The sequence below is a fragment of the Gobio gobio genome (assembly GCF_949357685.1).
Source record: "Gobio gobio genome assembly, chromosome: 1".
Classification (NCBI taxonomy): domain Eukaryota; kingdom Metazoa; phylum Chordata; class Actinopteri; order Cypriniformes; family Gobionidae; genus Gobio; species Gobio gobio.
Genome location: NC_137097.1, coordinates 49,458,593 through 49,473,129, shown reverse-complemented (window position 1 = coordinate 49,473,129; position 14,537 = coordinate 49,458,593). Strand labels below are relative to the sequence as shown.

The 14,537-nt window shown below is 38.3% G+C and overlaps 1 protein-coding gene across 10 annotated transcripts in view; it reads left to right on the top strand.

The window, feature by feature from the left end:
- Positions 1–14,537, top strand: part of rbfox1 (RNA binding fox-1 homolog 1) — a 170,762-nt gene that overhangs the window by 125,596 nt on the left and 30,629 nt on the right. For all 10 annotated transcript variants that reach the window (XM_079835795.1, XM_079835794.1, XM_079835791.1 and 7 more), the window contains exons 3-7: positions 2,337–2,480; positions 3,277–3,330; positions 4,270–4,362; positions 6,019–6,079; positions 8,659–8,712. In XM_079835795.1, coding sequence (XP_079691921.1) covers positions 2,337–2,480; positions 3,277–3,330; positions 4,270–4,362; positions 6,019–6,079; positions 8,659–8,712 — 406 coding nt within the window. The remainder of the gene's footprint in view (positions 1–2,336; positions 2,481–3,276; positions 3,331–4,269; positions 4,363–6,018; positions 6,080–8,658; positions 8,713–14,537) is intronic.

Sequence of the window (14,537 nt, the reverse complement as noted above, 5' to 3'; positions counted from 1 at the left end):
TATACTGCTGTTTGCCCTGTGGCTGAATGCCCTGCTTCAAGAGGCGTGTCTGCTGTGAGACTTCAGTAAAAACGGCCACTGTTGTGATTGGCTGACATCTTTGCATTTGATATGAGCGGAGGGGGCGTGGTTTAACGAGGTCTACGAGGCACGAGCAGGCACGAGCTGCTGCCAGAGAGACGGATGGGCCGGAGTTCACTTCACATCGGTTCTGTCAGTCTCAGTTCAGTGAACTGTTGTAGTTACAGCATATACTTCAGGTTATTAGTCTATTTCTAGTCGGAGGGGCTGTCACTCATGTCAGAAAGTTAGTAAGTTTAGTAAATTATGGATCAGCGCTGACTGGAGACGCGAACCGTTTAGAACGATTCAGTCCGATTTGATGAACTGATTCGGTTCAATAAAAAGAACCTGTTCAAAAGAAAGATTTTTCGCGAACCGGACATCATTAATGTTACCAGAGACGGAGCTCAGCGATTGCTAACAAAGTTATTTATAGTAACTACTGAGTTATGAGAGCGCTGTCAGTCAGCGCGAGTTTATTGTGTTTGTATCTGAGAGTTCTGAATAAACACGAGTCCCAGTCACGCCGAGTCCGTCTTCATCATTATTACCAACTTTGTAACACATGCAAAGTACCATTACAGCTGTCGAGATGAACGAGTTATGAGTAAGTGTTGATAATACCATTATTTTTATATGTTCCTATCATATGGAAAGCGTCAGTGACGCGCTTTGAGTAACGTTACACAGCGCAAACAAAGACACAACAGCACAGTAATCGAATGTAATCCAGTTTATTGTGGGGATAGCTGGCTAGCCTAGCCCAGATACCCTCACGCTTACCCCCCTTCTGCTTAATCTCGCGCCGCGTTTGGTGCCTCCGCTGTGGGCCAGATGCAGTACTGGGGGTCGGGGATGTTGGAGGCCGACCGATCAGTGCAGCCCGAGCCTCGGTGTGTGTAAGGTTTATCTCTAAAAATGTAACGACTGTATGCACATTGTAGAACCGATAGATGCGACGAGGACGTACAAAAACACTGACTCACAAGATAGAAAACACGAAAACACCGTTCTGTCGGGAGAGAGAGAAGCCGCAGCGTGTGCACGAATAATAAATAATTAGCTACACATAAGAAGTCACTGATCACAGATCAGAAGGAACTGAAAAAAAACTTCTGTTTTCATTTGTACATCCAAACACTGAGAAACTGCCAGCGTTCACTCGTTCACTAGTAATGATCTCTCGACTCGAGCGCTTGCATGGGCGTGCCAGATTCTCTGGGCGGAGGAAAGGGAGGAAACCGTTCCTGCTTGGACGTCAAACCAGGAGACTTCAGGATTGGCTCGTCTGGCCTGTCATTTTCTCAAAGGCAGAGAGAGACAGCCAGAACTCAGGTTTACACCGATCAACATTTCTATCCACTTGGGGACAATATTCAGGCTAGGGGAACTCATATTAATGTTGAAAAACCTCATAAAATGAAAATTTCATGCCATGGGACCTTTAAGAAATTTGGACTGTTTATTATAATACTTTTGGTTTAATGTTGCTTTTGCATCCTTTAGATGCTTTTGCATCATTGTTCAAAAATGATCCCCTTGAAGTCTGGTTTGGAACAGCATGATTGCAGAATTGTATTTTTTTTGTTAAACTGTCCGTTTAAGGGCTCAAAAATGCCATTTGGAAGTCGCCCACTGACACACAAATGTACACATGGGAGGAAAATCAATGCAATACTTTCTCTAGCTAAGTCATACAAATACAGTCAGACAAAAACACACACACACACACACACACACACACACACACAGTGCTAGGCCACTTTCTCTCCCAGTCTGCAGTCCAGACTGAGAGGCACATAGTTGCAGGGAGCAGCCAGCAGTCATGCGTGGCCAGAGAAAGCAAGATATAGTGAAGCAGCCATGTCATATTTCACCCGCTGCCCCAACCCTTGCAAACACTGCATTACAAACTACAACTCAAAAGCTCATTTTTGTGTGTGTGTGTGCGCTGTACATATGTTTTTCGTATCTGCCTGAGAAAGGGAGGCAGGAACAGGTGGTAAAGGTTTACACCAGCTATATTGTTAAAACAAGGCCTTGGGTCTGGCTCTGTGGGAGCGCCTGGAGGTACAGGCACGAAAGACTGTACATCCTGACTGCAGCGAGTTGAAAAGCACATCAGTGGTGCGGCCAACACCTGTGTGCAAAGACAACTGGTTTTCTGCATCTGAAATGCACATCTTCGCTGTTGAATTAATTTGCAGTTGGCGCATTAAGCTGCTGCATCTTACTAACTGATATTCCCTGATTTTGTTTCTTTTTTCCCACAGCAGACAGACGATTCAGCACAGACAGACAGCCAACAGCAAACACAGTCATCTGAAAACACAGAAAACAAAACGCAGCCCAAGAGGCTCCACGTCTCTAACATCCCCTTCAGGTTCAGAGATCCAGACCTCAGGCAAATGTTTGGCGTAAGTACCTGTTCTCTCTCTTTCTCTCTCTCTCTCTTACTTTTCCAGCACAGGTGTCTGAGGTGTGTGCTGACATGCTGTCCTACTGCCTTTCCCATCATATTTGAAGTTTGGGTACTATCTGTGATCTGGTCTAGTCTTGTTTTGGTGGCGCCATAGTGCATAACTGAATTATTTATTTGAGCATTGAAAAAATGCATAGTTTGGGGTCAGTAGGATTTTATTTTATTTTTGAAATTAAAATTAAAATGCTTTAAAATGATCCAATGTGACCGTAAAATGTAATACATTTACATTGTTAAAATACATTTCTGTTTCAAATAAATGCTGTTCTTTTGAGGCGGGAGTAATGATGCTGAAAATTCGACCTTTTGACCAACAATATAAATTTCATTTATTTTTTAAAATACAAAACAGTTCATTTAAATTGTAATAATATTATGCAATATCACTGTTTTTTATTAAATAAATGAAACTTGTTTTTTAAATTAAAAAAAAAACCTTACCAGCCCCAAACTTTTGAATGGTGTATCATTATTTATTTTAAGTCAAAATTAAAAAGAGCTTTTATATCTGTTTTTCGTGAGGCTCTATTTTTGACCAAACGATTTGTTTTTCGGATGAAAAAAGAGAAATGGATAATAAATGACCCATTAAAAGGATTAATAATTGAATAATTGGTGATTTTAGATCTAATCTAAACCAGCCTGTAGCTCAATGCGCCTTAAGAAAGCGAGTTTACATGTAAAATCACATTTAGACAGTACGTCTGATCTGTGTTCTGTTCTCTTTCCAGCAATTTGGTAAAATCTTAGATGTTGAAATCATATTTAATGAACGAGGATCAAAGGTACGTGTGTGACTTACTTCCTCTGCATGCTCTTATTCTTGACCAATAAGGAACAGTCCAGTGAGTTTAGGGGCTTAAAGGAACATCATGTTTATTTAAAAAGGGAAAGAATCCAGGGATGAATTAATAGCTGTACTGTACAGAATAAATGCTTGTTGTAGTCATGTTAACGTATGTAATGCAATCTCATATCAGCTGCTGTGCTAGAGTTATTAGTGCCCTGTTCAATGGAGTGTGTGGAAATGTGTTTGGCACTTGTCTTTGTTCTGTTATGGTGTCAAATGAAGAACATTCTCCGCTGAGCTCCGTAATTGACAGCGTTATTCAGTGTTATGACACTTAGCATCATTCCTGTGCACAAACAATTTTCTTTATTGAAATATGAATTATGTTCTTCTGTTCCAGCTGGGGGAGATAATGATGCATGTTAACAAGTTCTGTAGTTCACAATCCTTTATCATTTGTCTTATGAGTTGTTTTTTCTTTTGTAATGACTTTTCTTTATGTTGCATTATAGAGCGCTAAATGACAGTGTTTATTTTATTCCACTTTTTCCGCTAGATTTTGTTTACTCTAAGACTTGTTATTAAAGGTATAACCTTTTGTTTGGTTTTGTTTTTCTCTTCTTCTTCTTCTTCTTCTTCTTTTTTTTTTTTTTGCATTTCATTTAATTGACTTTACGTTCTTAGACGTGCTATTTTATTTCATTTCTCCTTAGAGGTTCTAACAGAACCCGTAAATTATCGTTAATCTCGATGCTTTGCATGGTGCAGGAGAAAAGAGGAGGAGAAAGAGAGAGGGGGTAAATGCAGCAGCAGCAGCAGCTGTTTTTGTGTGTGAGAATGGCAGAGGTAGAGCCACAGTGGATTTCTTGGGTGTATGACTGAATTAATAATGTGCATGTTGTTCTCCCCCCTCCCCTCTCCCACCTGCATGCAGGGTTTTGGTTTCGTAACTTTCGAAAATAGTGCCGATGCGGACAGGGCCAGAGAGAAATTACACGGCACGGTGGTAGAAGGTCGTAAAATAGAGGTGCATGTAACAAATATTTCCCTTCTCAATTGTTTTTTGGTTTGTTTGTTTGTTTGTTTGATTCATTTTTTTGTGTGTGTTTGTTGTTGTCGTCGTTCTTGTTGTTATCCTTAATTCTGTTTTGTGTGTCAGTGTGTGCCTCACTCTCATCTCACTATTTTAGACGCATCACTCGTCTTTTCCTGCGTGTGCTCCTCTCTCTGTCCCTCCTTCCCCCCCTCCCTCCCCCCATTGTATCCCTAATACGTTTCAGTTATTCTAAGATTTCAAATCAGATATATCACACGGTGCTCGCCGTTATCTAATTGGTTTGCTTTGGTTGGCATTCACTTGTTTATTCGATTCTTTTCTGTTCTTTTCAGTTCTTTTTTTTTCTTTTTTTTATAGCATATTTTGGCTTAATAAGCAAAGGGGTGCAGTAAGTCATCAGGAAGAGTGCAAACAGCATTTGTGTGATGATAGCCAGAGGCCTTATTGCAAAGTTGACAAGGGATCTGCGCTAAAAGCAGCCTGAAGCCGGCAGCGCTCATTAATTGGCCTGAAGACGCTGCTATTAGACAGAGCTGCTCTCAAACACAAGCCTTTAAATCTATAGCTCAAATGACACTTACTTTACAGTCACTGAAGGTCTGCAATGACAGTGGCCATCCTTATAGCCAGTTCCCATTTAACAGTTGTGCTTTTTTTTGCTTTCCAGCTTTTTTATTTTCAATTTTTTTAAGAGTTATTCGGATGTGACGTGGTGCCGTCTTTCAGTAAGATGTTGCCTATTTTGCCTTCTTATTTTCCCCCCTTTTCCAACGGTAGCTGGTAGGCCCCTCACCAAACTCAGTAACCGTGGTAACAATACATACACACGCGGGCGATGGCGGCGAATGGTAAGTGGAGAGAGCCATCTGCCATTTCACGAACTCCGCGCTGATACCTCGTGACTGTTTTTTGACTTGATGTTGAGTTTCTTGATGCTGTTTTCTCTTGGAACGCGTGTTACTTGAGTGAACATTTAGCTTCCTGAGAGGCTCTGATTGGATTGAACTGAATCGTGCGCATCCTACTCAGATTCTGAACTCCATGATTATGTTAAATAATGCACCCTCTTTTTATATCCTTTGTTAGCTGTCCTTTGGGCTTGAATGATTTTCTTTCGTTATTACTTCTTTTTATTTTCCTTTCTGATTATTATTCTTGTGATGAAGCACAAGGCTCTTGGAGTGTTGAATGCTAAATGTTGCTTTGTTTTCCGACTGTACCTCAACTCTGAAGGTTTAGTGTATGTTGCGCAATGCCAAACGTTTTTTTTTTCCTTCCATTCCTACGCTCTCTTGTTTTTCTTTTAACCTAGTCGTTCCCTCTCCACTGCATGCTGTCTCATATTCGAAGCCTTTCGTTTGTTGAGTGCATTTTGTGTTTGTGTTTTTTTTTCTCTCCATGTACTCCTTCAACTTGATCATCATGATGAAGCATGCTGACGTGTCTTTTTATGATGAGACTTTTGCATATATTTTCTTTGCTTTATATGTCTTACCACTTTTCTTTAACTGTTTGTTATGATCTATAATCATTTTGAAAATCTTCAATGTAATGCATGCAATATATCAATATTTACAGTTTTAGCTTCAGTATGTTTCTTGCTCACACACTTCTGTTTGTACTCAGGTTAACAATGCAACAGCACGGGTAATGACGAATAAAAAGACCGTCAACCCATATGCAAATGGTAAGAACAAGTTTTCTTGATATTGCCAATTAATTAGCCCTTTTGTGATTTATTGAAAATTAATTAATAAAAGTGGTTGTTCCTACTTGTGTCAGTTACCAACAAAATATTATTTCAGTAAATATTTTATACATATATGCAAGTATAAATTAAATAATAAAATTATCATATTTTTTATCATTAAATTGTATTTTATAATTTGATGTATATGTGGGGTTCAAAAGTTTGAGAACACAAGTAAAAATGTTCAAATTAATATTTTAATATTACATCATGTTACAGCATGTACAGCAAAATGTTGACTATATTTCTTTCCCCGCCAGCAATTAAATTTTTTTTTTTTGATAATATTCACAAAATGTTCATGGCCCCCAGAATATTTTGTTGTATGAATACCTGAACATGCAATATATCGAAACCAGCATTTGAGGCGGGCACTAGGCTTGCTACGATAGTCGGTGTTGCCGGTGTTACCGGTGTCCAGACTCCAGACTCAACACCGGTTACATCACTTGCCCACTGTGGCACCGCCCACCGTCTTTTAGATTTTTTTATAGTAATAAAATAATTTAGTTCAGTTAGAGAACAGACAATACAAATAAAAACTGAACGTATCTGCTTAATAAAGCAGGATCCGACCGCGAGTCTCGGCAGCGGCAGGAGTCATTCATCAGATTTAAGAGTGAGGAGCTGACTGAGATGATCGCGGAAGATTTGGTTTCAAAGCGAAACGTAAAAGCGCATATTTAAGGGAGTTTGTCATTTGTTTTGTTGTTGTGTTTTTCATTAAAAATAATAGGCTGATGAACCCACAATTCAAGCAACCCGCAGCCGAATTGGCGCTAATTCAAAACCGAAAGTAAAATGTGCACGGCCGCACAGAGCGCGCATTGTTTACTTTCGCCTGGCTCCGCAGTGCGAGGCTCCGCACTACGCTGACTGCGCGCATTTATTTTTTCCGCACGCACCCTCGCGCTCCTTCATTCATGGCGTGCATCTCAATCATAGACTGATCAATGCTTGATCAGTGCCCTGACTACTGAACTAGGGAACTGATTGAGACGCACCCATGGCCTCACAGAGCGCGCATTTACAGACGAGCTGTCATTCACGGTGTGTGCGCACTGGCGCGTTTTCAGTTCAGAGCGGTCGTGTGCATGTTACTTTCGGTTAGATAGAATTAGTGATTTAAAAGCCTCCGCCGGTGATACCGGTATTACCGGTGTTGTCACACATCAATTAACCGGTGGGAAAATTTCCTCACCGTCACATACCTAGCGGGCACTCTAAAAAGAACAGTGTCAGTCACTTGTTTCTGCTTCTTCTTCGCCTGTGTTTTGATCCGGAGATTCTGTACTCTTTCAGAAGATGGGTAATTGCACCCCCTTCCGTATACCAAAAAATTCCATCAGTGGTGGGAAGTGTTCTTTGATTCATGCGAGGTTCGTTTCTCGCCACTCGAAGCAGCTCTCACCTGCAGCAGACTGTTGATTTAAGATAGCTTTGATGTTCATTAACAGTTCTCCGGCTGAGGGGAATGAAAGCTTCGGCAGAAGTCTGAGGGATGACCAATGTGCCAGACGTTGTGGGAAGTGTTGTGACATAAATGATGGAAAATTCCTTCAATATTCCGTTTTAATGAACAACTTAGAAATAGTGAAGAACCATAAATATTTCATATTGTTTCAGTGCTTCTTTGCATGCTTTTTCAAATCATAATAATATCAGTTTATTCCCAGTTTTAAATTACATTTTCAATCCCCCACCCCCTCCCCCGAGTGGTCTCATACTTTGGGACCCCACTGTATATATTAACATTATGTGTGTACAGGACAAAGTTTAGACCTCATACTAAGTATGCCACTCCACAGACAGGAAAATGTTATGCTAACACTTTATTTTAAAGTGACATAGTTACACCCAACTACATGTATTTATTATAGTAATAACAGTAAATTATGCATAACTGCAAGTAACTAAACCAAACCATAACCGTAACTCTACAGTAAGTCCATGGAGTTAATTAATATTACTCGGTACTTATTTAAGTATCTATGTATCTATGTTACCCTACAATAAAGTGTAACCAACTTGACTGTATTATTCACAATCTAAATAACTTCCTGTAGCCACGGACCCACCGATTGAAACCAGAGAAGAAGAGTGCTTGTAATTGTCGATTTTCTCAGTATCCTCTGAAATGTTTTTCACAGCTGTTCTCTTTTCTTCCTTACCCGCAAGTTTAAAGTGGAAAACTGAGACATCCTTTTAGATCAGATCTCAGTTGATATCGTAGGATTTTTTTTTTTTTACTTATGGAGGGCTTAAACAGACAGGCCATTTGTAGAGGTTAGAATTAGAGAGAAATCTGTCAGGCCACTCCGGGCCTTATTCTGTCTCTGAATGACAGTAGCGCTTCAGTGTGGTCAGCCCTCTACTGACATCATTACGCATGGGCCAGGAGGTTCTAGTTAACCAGAATTCAACTCTTTGTCTTGTGAAGGATCAGATGTACAATTTCTGTAGTTCAGACCAAGGGTGGCTAATATCAGATGATCTCTCTCTCTGTCTTTGTATAGGCTGGAAGTTGAATCCAGTCGTGGGTGCAGTCTACAGCCCAGAATTCTATGCAGGTGAGTGGATGCTCATTTCAAAGAAACTGCATGGCTCTCTAATGCTTTTTATCTTTAGTAAAAAGATTGGGTATGTATGTTTTTTTCCCCTATTTGACTTTTGGACATAAATTAGCACCAATAAAAAAAAATGTGGGGAAAGATGCCATTGGACAATTATCAAAAAAGCTTCTTCTTTTTTTTAAAAAATTTCACCTCTAAATACACTTGGATATATGTATAAATGTATGACTTCTATAAACTAAAATGTACCAAATCATTATAATTTATCCTCACCTTTGTTTGAGCATTTAAAACATAAATCATAATCATGTCCTATATTAATAAATACAATCATACTAGACTACAAATGCTTTCAAATAAATAAATAAATCATTTGCAGAAAGCAACACTGTAACACAGAGGGTTAAATGCATTTGCATTTAGGGCTAATGGGCAGTTTCACTAATGTGCTTTGTGTGTGTGAAAAACGTTCTCAACCCACATGCCCTGAAACCTCTGTTTATGAACGCTGCAGAGGATATGAAATGGCAAATTACTCTGATACCAGATATGATAATTTCACATTCCTTTCAAAAAGTGTTTTTCTGTTCTGTTATTTTATTTTCATATATTGAACTTACACTGGCTCCAAAAGGTATTGGCAACTAAAAATGGATGGATCTTATTGCATTAGATAACTAATTTTGGCCCACTTTATATTAGGTGGCCTTAACTACTATGTACTTACATCAAAAAATAAGTACAATGTATTTATTGTGTTCATATTGTATTGCAAAACACTTTTGCTGATATTGAGGTGGGATACGGGTAAAGTTAGGGACATGTGTGGTGGTATGGGTAAGTTTAAGGGTAGGGTTAGGTGTAAGGGAAGGGTCAGCAGTGAATTATAAATGTAACTACAGAAATTAATTACAGATGTAATTACATGCAGGTGTTTTAAAAAATGTAAGTACAATGTAAAAACATGTATGTGCCCAATAAGTGCATTGTAGCTATCAAATGATTCATTAAAATTTTAGTACACAGTAGTTAAGGCCACCTGATATAAAGTGGGTCCACTAATTTGATAAAAAAAAATCAAAGGAAGCATTGTTCATTTAAAAAAAAGGAAGTGTAATTTTCACGCTGATTATTTGATACACCTGTGGTTACTCTGCCAAGACATAGAATATAATCAGTTAAAAAAAGAGCATCATTTGTTGCAGAGGCCACTTGGTTTGATCATTTGTTTGTAGTGCAAAGAAATTCCAAAATGTGCACTTCCAGTCAGTACTGTTAATTGTTTAGTTAGGAATATCAACCAGAAAACAAACAGAAAATTGTAACGCGTTGGTGTTTAACTGCATTAGTTGATGAAGGCATAGTTCTGTGCCTGGTGGTTGGAGGTGTGTATAGCGGGTGACCTTAATCTACGAGCTCTGGCATAGGCTTGAAAGAGCTGGCAAGCAGGAAGTGATTATTGTAATCACCCAAAGGGCCTGTTTCACAATGTGCGCCTGTGTTTGCTGGCCTATTGGCAAGAGGCTCCAAGACGCCATTGTCACAACTGCAAACAGGGTACACATCTTTGAAAACATAATCCAGCCAGCTTCCAGACCCCCAGGGCTTCATTTCGTTTTATGGGCCTTTGAAAGCGAGCGGGTCTCATCGGTTGAAAGACAAGCTGGACTCTTTTTCTCTCGTTTCCTTCGGTCATCTCCTCCTCAACCTTGGCCATCCCAGCCTCTGACCTTCCCCGAACATCATTACCTCCCCCATTATATAGGAAAATATCGAGATTTTATGATAATAAGAAGAAACTAGAAGGCAAAAATATCGAGGTGATGGTTAAATCTAATTGTCTGTCGACGCAAGGGCATCAAAGGGCTGAAATATATTCTATAAATTAAAATCAATATTTTCAATTTCTCCAGACAGTCGTTTGCCTAATTCAGCGCACATTCTGTTAATTACAAAATGGCTCATTATTGATTTGCTTTCGTCTCACCTTTCAAGTGTCCAAACAGCCCACATGCTATTAAGGTGCGAGTGTTTTGTTCTTTCCAGCGCTCTCTGTTTCTTTTCTCTTTTTTTAAGATCTCTGTCTTAATTATAATTAAGGCATCGTTAACGTGCCCGAATTGTGCCGATAACGGAAAACGTCTTGAATCCTTTCGTTTGCCTAAAGACTGAAAATAGGTATTGGCACATTGCTGCTTAGATTGCAGATGGAAAGACTGCACAGAGCGATTGAGCGTGCCGTAGAGTTTGAATTGATTAGCGAGCTTGAAAGTTAGCTATATAAACAAATATCCTAAAGGACCAGAATGGAAAAGGAGCATCTTTGATTCATGCGAGGTTCGTTTCTCGCCACTCGAAGCAGCTCTCACCTGCGGCAGACTGTTGATTTAAGATAGCTTTGATGTTCATTAACAGTTCTCCGGCTGAGGGGAATGAAAGCTTCGGCAGAAGTCTGAGGGATGACCAATGTGCCAGACCCCACTTGTCTGCCGGACTGATCTCTGATTAAGTGTTACGCCTGACGGAGATTGGGCGGATGTTTCAAAATTAGACTTTCAGCAATTTATGCCCAAAGATTATGCAAATGCCGGCCACCTCTGACCACAGGAAATTTGCGGCTCTTCGCCAAAGACGCACACATATTCACTATCTTTCTTTCTCTATTGCATGCTTTCTTTTAGGAAATGAGTTCACACATGAAAAAGGTTGAAAAGATGCAGCTCTAGCTATTATTTTTTAGAAGCCATACATGCTGTCTGATAACACATGCACTCTTTTTTTATTGAACAAAGATCACAGGTTATACATATATCACAGAAGAATACGTAAGACAGGATAAGAAACTCGAGGTAGAGCAAGGCAATAAAGTGCATTATCAATAAATCATTAGCAAAAGTATCCTCACAAAACATTGAAAGCAATAGAAATTAAACATACAATAAATGAATACAAATAAATAACATGAAACATAAAAAGAAAGTCATCTTCAGGAAATCAGGAAGTAACTCTTATAATGAAACAATTTTTTTTTTTTTATTAATAGCTTTGGTTTTAGGAGCTTTCTTGTTAAATGATAAACAAAGATAGTCATAGAATACCTTTAAATCAACACAGAAAAGCATAAATAATTGGGCTTAGAATCAGTGACTTTACATTTATGGAGATGAAATTTGCCACAGAGAGTTAGCAGATTTAACCTGTCGTCCATCTCTATTGACCCTCAGTCCCCAATCAAAAACATTCATTATTTTAAAAATAAAACGTTTGCTATAAGCAGAAAAAATCCTTTGCATAATCACATAAAAAAAAAACATGCACTCTTAAAAAAGGCACAAATATAATGGTCTTTCTTCAACTGTGGGAACTTTTAGGGAAAAAACGACCAACAGACACACTTGCGTTTGCACACATGTCTCACAAGAGAGTTCTGTCATTTTTTCCGAACCAGCAATGTCATTTGTCATCACATATGTGATGGAAATGTCCTTTCATTTTTGGAATAAAACTCCATGTTAAGGTTAATTTCATAGTTAGCATTTTATCTATTTTAAATACACACAATTTAAAAAAATAAAAATGTACGTGTACATTTTTGCATAATGACACATTTTTTTGTATAAATGCATCACATTTTTGACAATCACAATCAAATATTAAAATTTTGTGTAGTATTTGTTTGTAGTGCAATGAAATATAAATATATTTATGTGTGACTTATGATGTGTCATGACTTATGTGTGACTTATTTAGAGGACTTATGTGTTAGTACTGTACACTGTAAAAAATGTTTGCTATTTGTAATGTGCTATTTTTTTTAATTTTTTTTTATGGTAACAATATTACACATAATATTTCTTGAGTAGTTTTTAAGGCTTGTTTTTAATGGAATGTACCTGAATAAATCATGTAAAATCTCCTTAATTATTTAGTCTATGAAACAAGTAATTTAATATTTTTAGCTAAATGTGCTTTTTATTTTAAGTTGACTCTAAAAAAAGGATATACATTCGAGTGAATGAAACTAACAATGGTGTTTCTAAATAAAACTGCACAGTTGAGCCTATTCTCTTAAAATAAATAGCTAGCCTTTTTTCCCTTAATTTTATCAGCTTAATCGGTTCCTCAATTCAAGCCTCAAAATTGTTTACATTTTCTTAAAAAAATTAGGAAACGTATCTCTTGGTTTTATTAGTGAAATGTTCTCAATATTTTCTATACAACACTGAACCACAATTTGGAAATGACCTGATGTACCCAATTTATTTTGTGAAAATTATAAGACCCATGATTCATTTTTTTACAGTGTAGAAATATCAACCACAAAAACAAACAGAAAATGAAAGCTATGTTTACCTTGATTTTTCTGTGTTGTCTTCACACTTCACGTATCAATTCATCTCAAACATGATAATCACTGACACCATTGTCTCCTTGGTAACCAAGTACTCTCGCTTTAAAAGAAAGAAAATCTTAATTAGTGTCAGAATTGGTTTTGTCGAAATTGCAGACATCTGGGGCCAGATTTACTAACAGCTTGCACCAATGCAAACCCTCTTTTGGTGTTAAAAAACTACTTTCAGGATTTACTAAAGAAAAATTAGCACTGAAAAGGCGTGGGGTGGGCACAGTTATTTTTGCGGCTGACCTTATTGCATATGCATTTTTAGGAGCTTCCCTTTCAGACACAAATTTTATGGGAGGAGAGTATTTAAATAAATCACGGTGATTTACTAAGGTTTGGCTCGTCAGTTTACTGGTATTTGCGCCTTTATTTACCGCCCAATAAAAGCATGTCTTAAAGGCGTGTTCACTTCAAAATGAAAATTTCCTGATATTTTACTCACCGCCATCTTATCCAAGATGTTCATGTCTTTCGAAAAGAAATTAAGATTTTTGATTCCAGGATTTTTCTGCACACCATTGACTTCCATGGCAACCAAAATGTTGAAGGTCCAAATCAATGCTGTTTCAAAGGGCTTCGAAGGGCTTGTGATCTCAGACGAGGAATTGGGTCTTATCTAGTGAAATGATCAGTCATTAAATTTTTTTTAAAAAATGAATATACTTTTGAACCTAAATTGCTCATCTTGCGCTGCTCTGCGGCTCGCCAGTGATTGCGCAATCACGTCGAAAACGTCACACTTAGACGTTCGACTCTCAAACGACTCGATGGATGAATCAGTCTCTCTTAATCCCTTCTTTCCGCGAGCCTACTCTGCTCTGATTGGTCAGATGGTCCAGTCTGTTGTGATTGGTCTACCACGTACAGTGTGTGTTTCGGAAACAAACGGCCTTTGCCATAACTGAACTCCAGCTCCGCCCAGAAGCTTCCAAAAGCTCAGCGATTGTACACACTGTAAAGACAGTAACGATGACGTCAATTTTACCCTATCAATCCCACGTGAGTCCGAATCGATGATGAAACATTGGAAGAACTAGTTATTCAACCCGAACCTTGAGCAGTACGTTTCTCAGTGATGTTGCTCAGTTTGAGGTACATTATGAGATGTTTCAATTGCAATTCCTCACCATCAGCATTAGCAACATGTCCTCCAACCAATACGCCTATAGGTTGTTTGTCACTTCCCACACTGTAAAAAAGAAAAACGTAAAATGTACTGGTAATTTTCTGCCAGTACATTATCCAGTAATTTTACGGAAATTTCCGTTAACCCTTAAAACACAAACTAATGCAATGTGTAATTCAAACACATTGGTTTAGTGGTGTAGTTGTTAATAAAAAATAACTTTTGTTAAATGGAAAATGACAAATGGTGGTAAAAAAAGTCCACACATTGCATTAAATGAACACGCATTTTGAT